The 10,145-nt window shown below is 43.5% G+C and overlaps 2 protein-coding genes across 2 annotated transcripts; both read left to right on the top strand.

Moving 5' to 3' along the window:
- Positions 1-1,427: 1,427 nt before the first annotated feature.
- LOC308653328 (proline-rich protein 23C-like) lies at positions 1,428-2,147 on the top strand (the record flags this gene model as incomplete). Its single annotated transcript, XM_081301928.1, has 1 exon — positions 1,428-2,147. One exon carries the CDS (start codon positions 1,428-1,430, stop codon positions 2,145-2,147), a length of 720 nt encoding a protein of 239 aa, XP_081158054.1.
- A 6,790-nt stretch (positions 2,148-8,937) lies between these two features.
- Positions 8,938-9,657, top strand: LOC308653326 (proline-rich protein 23C-like; the record flags this gene model as incomplete). Its single annotated transcript, XM_081301927.1, has 1 exon — positions 8,938-9,657. One exon carries the CDS (start codon positions 8,938-8,940, stop codon positions 9,655-9,657), a length of 720 nt encoding a protein of 239 aa, XP_081158053.1.
- Between the last annotated feature and the right edge of the window lie 488 nt (positions 9,658-10,145).

Raw genomic sequence — 10,145 nt, 5'->3', positions numbered from 1 at the left:
GCATTTGATTCTACAACAAACATAAATGAAGTGTTTAATTATGGGAAATTTTGCTTTACCACTTAGAGCCTCAGCTGTTGTAAGGGGAAAAAAAAAGATCATATCTGGCAAGACCAGGGTGAGGAAGTACCAAGGATTGAACCCAGGGATAACAATTTAACCACTGAGCCAAATCCCCAGCCCGTTTTTTTTGTTTTTTTTTTTTTTTTTTCTTGAGACAGGGTCTCTCTAAATTGCTTAAGATCTCTTTAAATTGTTGAGGCGGGCTTTCAACTTGGGATCCTCTGGTTTCAACCGGCCAAATCGCCGGGATTACAGACATGCACCACTACGCCTAGAAAAATCATTTTTTAAAACAGTAAAATGGTGGACATATAAGTAAGTGCTCAATAAAAAAGAAAAAAAAGTTAATTGTATTGCTTTAATTTTAATAATGCAATTAACAATTTTATTACAGGCCTTAACCTTCAGGAACAAACTGCCATAAAGCTTTTCATTTTAGTATTTAAAATGCACTTTTCCTAAAAGAAAAATCTACATTTTTCATTTATTCTTAAGATAAAACGATTGTCAAACATTAAAAAGAATTTCAGGCCGGGCATGGTGGTGCAAGCCTGCAATCCCAGCAACTCAGCAGGCTGAGGAAAGAGGATCAGGAGTTCAAAGTCAATCTCAGCAACAGTTAGGCTCTAAACAACCTACCAAGATCCTAACTCTAAATAAAATACATAAAGAGCTGGGGATGTGGCTCAGTGATGCAGTGCCCCCGAGTTCTAAGTACCTCCCCATCCCCTCAAAATAATAATAATAATAAAATACTCAGAACTGGAATCTTGCTTAGCATTTGTAAGTCCCTGAGTTCAATCCCCAGCAGCAGAAAGGACAAAGTGGGGGGGCACTTTAAGTAGCCTTTGGGTGGGTTGGCGGTTGGGGATTACTAGGTGCAGGGGACTTTTTGAGTGTTTTCCCCAGAATCCTGGAAGACATGAATTCTAACGTTAGCCATCTTGAAATTCTACGCCTGTTTTTATCCCTCCACGCAAGAAACACCAGTGATTCTGCCCACTAGGTATTTCCCCACAGAGACACACCACAGCCAAAGCTGTTAGCCAGCCGACTCCTCCCATCTAGGGGCGGAGCTCCGTAGGGGCGGAGCTTAGCGTGACACTGGAACTTGGGTTGCGCGGGCAATATAATTGGCCCTCCAGGGCGCATCCGGGTCAGTGCATAGTTGCAAGGTTCCAAAGTGGGACGCCAAGCACAGCAGTGGGCGCAGATCCAAAGAAGCTAGGACTGCCGCCCACTCGAAAGCTTAGCGCACCTCACCTGTCCTCTGGACCTGACTGTCAGCACGCGCAGGACCGCGCCGCCTGCGCCCCGCACTCACTTTGCCCCGAAACGGGAGCATCCACCACAGCGCTGTCGACATGGTGGGCATTCGTCCACGCAGCCCCAGCGCCTGCCCTGCGCCCTGCGGGGGACCACAGCCTGGAGGACCTGGCCCTGCCAAACGCCGCCGACTAGACGACCCTGCAGACCCTGCAGAGGCCCTGGCGGAACCCACCTTGCAAAACTCTGCAGCAGCAGCCAACGCCACCGCGCTCACCTCCGTGGTGGTTGTGGCCGCGGGCTGCTCCTTACAGGTACCCATGGACGACGGCGACCTGGTGCTACAGCCTGCGCCAAGCTCTGTCCTGCAAGTGAGTCTCCAAGGACACAACCTCATTCTGATCCCTGAGGGCCTCGTGGGAGCCACCGACCAACGCCCAGGAGGCCAGGGAGACTGTCCTGAAGACCCGGAACTGGGCGCCTTCCTGAGACCCCTCGGTGAGAACATGGTCGTCGAGCAGGGATTCTTCTGCGAATTTATGCCAGAGATCGTCAGAAAAATAGAGGCCTTCGAGGAGCAATGGATGGACCCTCCAGCCGGCCCGCAGGGGCCCATCCCATATCTCCGTGCTTGGGCCCCCACCCCTAGTCCAGTGAGGCGCTCTTCTAATCCCGCCTACGACGTGGATTTCCACCTTCTGAGGCCCTTCCCCACCTCACCACTGCAACCTCTACCTCCCTCTCCAAGTTCAAGTCCCCAGGTGCGTCCTCAGCGCTCTCCAGGCCCTAGGAGCAAAGCCTGCAGACGTCTGTTCTAGGAAGAAAGGAACTTCTCCCCACCCCACCACCGGACCCAACTCCTGGACACTCTCCTGGGGGGCCTGCTGGATCCCCAGAGCCCCTCAATAGTCAGCAATTCTGTGCTGACAATTGTTTTTTCTGTACCCGATTGTAAGGAAATAAAGACATCAGGAAGAGAAGGCAGATTCCACATTTCATCTTGGAAATGGAAAATCTTCAGGAAAACCAAAAACTGTGTTTTCAGATTTGGGGGATTCTTCACAGGATCATTCTCTAAACACACACACACACACACACACACACACACACACACACACACCATTTCCCTGCATTTTGTAGACGTTGTTTTCTCTCAAATGCACTTTTTAACTCATGTCGCCATTCCCCTCTTTTTTCCCCAAACCAAGAAAGCACTGGCTTTCTTATGCTGTGAGTTTCCTTCTGTGTTTTCCCATGGATTTATGAAGACATTCAGCCATAGCATGTCTAGTTCTTGATTTTTCCAGCTGCTGCCCCAGTGAACTGCCAAATACTATGATGGTTGCCACATCTGATTGTATGGTGTTTGTTCTCAGCAGTCTCTTAACCTGTTGAAGAAATTCTCTTCCAATCTTACTTCTTAATGTAAATGAGATTTATGTGGAATTTTATCAGATGTTGTCAGCATGCATTGGAATATATTTTTTAAATAAGTTCATCTGGTGATTTAAACCAATAGACTGATGGAAATGTTTGCTTTACTGCTATTCCACAGTGTTTTCTACCATTTAAATTGTACCCTGATTTTTTTCTAATGTAAATAAAACTTGTAACATTTGAAATGTTAATTTATTACCATGTTTGCTTCATTTCTATAAAGTAAAATATTACAAAACTGAAGCCAAAGGGTCATTTCATTTCAAAACATCAGTAACTATTCAGATTGACCACCGCACCTTACTAATTATTATTTTTAATTTTTAGTTGTACCTGAAAATACCTTTAGTTTATTCATTTATCTATTTTTTAATGTGATGCTGAGGATTGAACCCAGTGCCTCCATGGACTAGGCAAGGGTTCTACTGCTGAGCTACAACTCCAAATCCACATTACCAATTCTTTCCTACCTTTTTATTCTTAACATTCTACTCATTCAGTCTAGCCTCAATTTTCATCTGGCTGAAGAATATCCTTTCATAGTTATTTCCACCATGTCCTATGTGTGGTAAACTATCTTGGTTCTATAAATTTGAACATGGTTTTGCATGATAAACTCTCTTAGTATTGTATGCCTGAAAAGGCCATTATTACTCATGTATGAACATTTCAATTTGGTGTCAACACAGCTTATATATAATCAGAGATATGATAAATTATTGTATAGTTGTGTATTAAGAATTGTAAGGCAAAATAAATTTTAAAAAGAAAAAAACGCCGTTATTACATATTCATTCTTAAATATAAAATGATATATAACTGTTTGAACAATATTCGCCTATTGCCATTTTTGTGATTGCAAGATAAAAAGTCTGCGAATCAAGTTGTTATTCCTTTTAGATGTGACTTTTCTACTCATTGTAGTATATTTTTAAATTGTCTTATTTTACACTTTGTGTTCCTTGATTTTTAAATGTTTTTATTATTGCATTATAGTTATACATAATAGTGGGGTACATTTTTGACACTCATATATGCATAGAATATAATTGGTTCCATTTTAATAACCATTACTTCCACTTTCCCTTCTCTCCACTCTCCCCTGTTCCTCTTCCTCTCTACTAGTCTTCCTTCTATTTATTTTTAGCTTTTTAATCAGTTGCTTTATAGATAATACATAATGACAGAATGCACTATGACATATTCACATATGTACATAGCATAATATGATCAATTTCACTCCACAGCTCCACACTTTGCCCACTCCTCCTCCTTCTCCCTCAATTCCCTTCTTCCATTCCACTGATGTCCCAAAGGAAAAAATTAAGAGCATGAATAAAGGGCTTACAGAATGAGGAAATCTTTACCACTACTCTACTGACAGGGAATTCATACTTAGAATATATTAAGAACTCAAAAATCTTAATCCCCCCCCCCCAAATCACAAAAGAACCAATCAATAAGTGGGCAAAAGAACTAAACACACTTCTGAAAAGAAGAAATACAAACGACTAACAAACATGAAAAAAAAATGTTCAAAATATTCAACATCCCTAGAAATCAGGGAAATGGGAGATAAAGGAGTTTGGATTGCTTCAGAATCATGAAAGATCCAGTCATACCAGTGTTTTGGAAGAATCATCCTAACATATTTTTAAATCATTAGGAATTGTGACAGAATCAATATGGAATAGAGTAAAAAGCATTCAAGAAATGAGGGGCAAGAGCCCCAGGGTTGGAATGACAGTGGAGAGCTGCACTAAGAAAGAGTAGTGGGCGGGATTGGTGTGGTGGCTCCCGTATTCCCAGAAGACCATCCCAACATCTGAAGGTTGAGGCAGGAGGGTCACAAGTTCAAAGCCATCCTCAGCAACTTAGTGAGGCCCTAAGCAACTCAGTGAGACCCTGTCTCTAAACTACAAAAAAGAACAGGGAGTGTGGATCAGTGGTTGAGGTTCCCTGGGTTCAATCCCTGGTACCAATACAAAACACAAAAATAACAAACAAACAAAAAAACAAAAAAACAGTAGTGTGGAATTGAATGACCATTTCTAAAATAATCAATGCATTTGGGAATGAGAAGGATGGTTAATTACCAATGAAATCTAAATATGAGATCCAGGCAGTCTCTTCAACTCATACAATTAGTCTTACATCTCTTGGAGCTAGGGGTAGGAACCTAAGCACCTGACCCAGAGTTTACTGAACAGATAGGTTGAATTCTCAAATTAGGCAAGTCTGTGCTGGTGAGGTCACACCTCTGATTGGGCTCTGACACATGGGGTAAAGACAACCAGGTGGACAGATTTGAATATCTTGAATTCCCAGACCCCAAGCCTGGAGAACTGGCCTGGTCTTCTCTGTTAATGGTTGACAGTGCCTTGCATTAAGTTGACAGAAGCAGCTCCCTGGCAAGGCAACATGAATTGACCTCAAAACCTTCCCTTAACTCCTCTCCACCACAAGGCCAGTAATTAAAGTTAAGCCCAGAAATATGGGCCTGTAAACAATGAAGGGGAGGGAAGAAAGGCACATAATTGTGTGTGTGTGTGTGTGTGTGTGTGTGTGTGTGTGTGCCTGCGCGAGTGTGTGCATGCATGTGTGTGTGTGTGTGCAGGTGTATGTGTCTGTTCTGCAGGATTCACCCAACATAAACCAGTAGGAATCAAGTATAAAACTGAAGCTGCTGGATATCAGCCTGTTAAAGAGAGAGTTTGGAAATTTAGAAGAATTCTCCTGTAATACAAGACAGTTTTAACACCCTGGCAAGGACTTTGTTAAGACAGTACTCACATTCTTAAAAGCAACTCTCAGAAGCTTGGAGAAAAGAATGATCCACAGTACAAGCATATAAGCATATAAGTCTTACAGGAGGCAGGAAAAAAGTGTTGAAAAGAAAGAGGACTTAGAGGTCACCTGTCAGAAATAGTCTATGAGAATATTCAAATAACCACAAAGTATACCAGAAGTAGAACTGTAAGAATAATAGGGAATCAGATAATCAGGTCATAAAAGACTATAGGAGAGCCATAGACACTTCATTAGACATCTGAGAAGTAAATGGTGTGTAGTATTCTGAGACCCAATTTATTAAAGTAAAAAAAAAAAAATAGAAGAGAGGAATATTTTATAGAAAATATAAGAAAATAATTGCCAATAATTATATGAAAAAAAATGATGTGGCCACACAGGTAATCAGAAATGCAAAATAAAAACACAGGGTAGCACTTTACTATATCGGGTAGGAAAAGATTTAAGAATCCAGCAATAAGAAATGCTTGCAAGGCAAGTAACCCAGTCGATAAATGGGTACATGAAGTGTACAGACACTTCTCAAAAGAAGTATGAAGGGTCAACAATTATATGAAAAAATGTTCAACATTTTTAGCCACCAGGGAAATGCACAACAGGGTAGGGGATGTGGCTCAGCAGCACAGCACTTGCTTAGCACCAGCAAGGCCCTGGGTTGGATAATCTGCACCAATAAAAATAAATAAATAAAGGGAAATGCATATCAAAACTATACTGAGCAGTGGTGTACGCCTGCAATCCCAACTGCTAGGGAGGCTGAGGCAGAAAGATTGTGAGTTCAAATCCAGCCCCAGCAACTTAGTGAGGCCTTTAGCAACTCAGTGAGACCCTGTCTCTAAATAGAATACAAATAAGGACCTCGGGATGTGGCTCAGTGGTTAAAGGCCCCTGGGTTCATTCCCCAGTACAAAAACAAACAAACAAAGAAATAACCTATACTGAGATTCCATCTGACTTCAGTTAGAAGTGCAGCCATCAAGAATACAAACAATAAATGCTGGTGAGGATGGGATGATGGGGTAAGAAACTCTTACACACTGTTGGTGGGAATATAAATTAGTACAGCCACTATGGAAATCAGTATGGGGGTTCTTCAAAAGGCTAAAAATAAATCTTCCATATGATCCAGCTATACCACATTTGGGTATTTGTCAAAAAATAAAAAATAAAGACAGCACATTTTACAGATAGCATGCATACCATCTTTATTGCAGCACAATTCACATTAGCCAAGTAATGGGATCAACCAAGGTGTCTGTCAACAGATAAATGGATAAAGAATATCATATATATATATATATATATATATATATATATATATACACACACACACACACACACACACACACATATGCACACACACAAAATGCAGTTTTATTCAGACATAAAGAAGAACAAAAATGTCACTTGCAGAAGAATAGATGAAACTGGAGACCATAATTTTTTTGAGTGAATAAGTCAAAATCAGAGAGAAAAGTACCATGTGTTTTCTCCCATGTGTGGAAACTAGGAGGGAAAAAAAGGACCCCATGAAATTAGAAGGGAGATGGGAGAGTAGAGGGAAGGGATCAGGGGAGAAAAGAAGGAATAGTGAGGGAAGCACTGGGGAATGAAATTGATCCATTTATGGTTTTGTGTAGTAACCAATGAGCCACAGTGAAAGTTGCCATTCTGTACATTTTATAGGCACTGATGAATGGAAGAAAAGCAGGCAGGCCAGCAGACAGGCAGGCATATGAGAGATAAATGTTTGCAAGAATGTAGTGAAATTGAAACACATTGGGCTCCCGCGAATGTAAACCAAGAAATAGAAACATTGGAAATAAAACAGGGTAGACACACATGTTAATATGAAAGGCACACACAGTACCAAATCAGTGTTCGTTAGGTGTACACAATAAATACCTAAATTAAGTATAATTGATTTAAAGTCACGATTGCATTTGATTCTACAACAAACATAAATGAAGTGTTTAATTATGGGAAATTTTGCTTTACCACTTAGAGCCTCAGCTGTTGTAAGGGGAAAAAAAAGATCATATCTGGCAAGACCAGGGTGAGGAAGTACCAAGGATTGAACCCAGGGATAACAATTTAACCACTGAGCCAAATCCCCAGCCTGTTTTTTTTTTTTTTTTTTTTTTCTTGAGACAGGGTCTCTCTAAATTGCTTAAGATCTCTTTAAATTGTTGAGGCGGGCTTTCAACTTGGGATCCTCTGGTTTCAACTGGCCAAATCGCCCGGATTACAGACATGCACCACTACGCCTAGAAAAATCATTTTTTAAAACAGTAAAATGGTGGACATATAAGTAAGTGCTCAATAAAAAAGAAAAAAAAGTTAATTGTATTGCTTTAATTTTAATAATGCAATTAACAATTTTATTACAGGCCTTAACCTTCAGGAACAAACTGCCATAAAGCTTTTCATTTTAGTATTTAAAATGCACTTTTCCTAAAAGAAAAATCTACATTTTTCATTTATTCTTAAGATAAAACGATTGTCAAACATTAAAAAGAATTTCAGGCCGGGCATGGTGGTGCAAGCCTGCAATCCCAGCAACTCAGCAGGCTGAGGAAAGAGGATCAGGAGTTCAAAGTCAATCTCAGCAACAGTTAGGCTCTAAACAACCTACCAAGATCCTAACTCTAAATAAAATACATAAAGAGCTGGGGATGTGGCTCAGTGATGCAGTGCCCCCGAGTTCTAAGTACCTCCCCATCCCCTCAAAATAATAATAATAATAAAATACTCAGAACTGGAATCTTGCTTAGCATTTGTAAGTCCCTGAGTTCAATCCCCAGCAGCAGAAAGGACAAAGTGGGGGGGCACTTTAAGTAGCCTTTGGGTGGGTTGGCGGTTGGGGATTACTAGGTGCAGGGGACTTTTTGAGTGTTTTCCCCAGAATCCTGGAAGACATGAATTCTAACGTTAGCCATCTTGAAATTCTACGCCTGTTTTTATCCCTCCACGCAAGAAACACCAGTGATTCTGCCCACTAGGTATTTCCCCACAGAGACACACCACAGCCAAAGCTGTTAGCCAGCCGACTCCTCCCATCTAGGGGCGGAGCTCCGTAGGGGCGGAGCTTAGCGTGACACTGGAACTTGGGTTGCGCGGGCAATATAATTGGCCCTCCAGGGCGCATCCGGGTCAGTGCATAGTTGCAAGGTTCCAAAGTGGGACGCCAAGCACAGCAGTGGGCGCAGATCCAAAGAAGCTAGGACTGCCGCCCACTCGAAAGCTTAGCGCACCTCACCTGTCCTCTGGACCTGACTGTCAGCACGCGCAGGACCGCGCCGCCTGCGCCCCGCACTCACTTTGCCCCGAAACGGGAGCATCCACCACAGCGCTGTCGACATGGTGGGCATTCGTCCACGCAGCCCCAGCGCCTGCCCTGCGCCCTGCGGGGGACCACAGCCTGGAGGACCTGGCCCTGCCAAACGCCGCCGACTAGACGACCCTGCAGACCCTGCAGAGGCCCCGGCGGAACCCACCTTGCAAAACTCTGCAGCAGCAGCCAACGCCACCGCGCTCACCTCCGTGGTGGTTGTGGCCGCGGGCTGCTCCTTACAGGTACCCATGGACGACGGCGACCTGGTGCTACAGCCTGCGCCAAGCTCTGTCCTGCAAGTGAGTCTCCAAGGACACAACCTCATTCTGATCCCTGAGGGCCTCGTGGGAGCCACCGACCAACGCCCAGGAGGCCAGGGAGACTGTCCTGAAGACCCGGAACTGGGCGCCTTCCTGAGACCCCTCGGTGAGAACATGGTCGTCGAGCAGGGATTCTTCTGCGAATTTATGCCAGAGATCGTCAGAAAAATAGAGGCCTTCGAGGAGCAATGGATGGACCCTCCAGCCGGCCCGCAGGGGCCCATCCCATATCTCCGTGCTTGGGCCCCCACCCCTAGTCCAGTGAGGCGCTCTTCTAATCCCGCCTACGACGTGGATTTCCACCTTCTGAGGCCCTTCCCCACCTCACCACTGCAACCTCTACCTCCCTCTCCAAGTTCAAGTCCCCAGGTGCGTCCTCAGCGCTCTCCAGGCCCTAGGAGCAAAGCCTGCAGACGTCTGTTCTAGGAAGAAAGGAACTTCTCCCCACCCCACCACCGGACCCAACTCCTGGACACTCTCCTGGGGGGCCTGCTGGATCCCCAGAGCCCCTCAATAGTCAGCAATTCTGTGCTGACAATTGTTTTTTCTGTACCCGATTGTAAGGAAATAAAGACATCAGGAAGAGAAGGCAGATTCCACATTTCATCTTGGAAATGGAAAATCTTCAGGAAAACCAAAAACTGTGTTTTCAGATTTGGGGGATTCTTCACAGGATCATTCTCTAAACACACACACACACACACACACACACACACACACACACCATTTCCCTGCATTTTGTAGACGTTGTTTTCTCTCAAATGCACTTTTTAACTCATGTCGCCATTCCCCTCTTTTTTCCCCAAACCAAGAAAGCACTGGCTTTCTTATGCTGTGAGTTTCCTTCTGTGTTTTCCCATGGATTTATGAAGACATTCAGCCATAGCATGTCTAGTTCTTGATTTTTCCAGCTG

The sequence above is a fragment of the Spermophilus citellus genome, assembly GCF_964194105.1.
Source record: "Spermophilus citellus genome assembly, chromosome: 7".
NCBI classification, from domain to species: Eukaryota; Metazoa; Chordata; class Mammalia; order Rodentia; family Sciuridae; genus Spermophilus; species Spermophilus citellus.
Note: the sequence above shows the minus strand (reverse complement) of the source record. Positions and strands in the feature narration are given on the sequence as shown.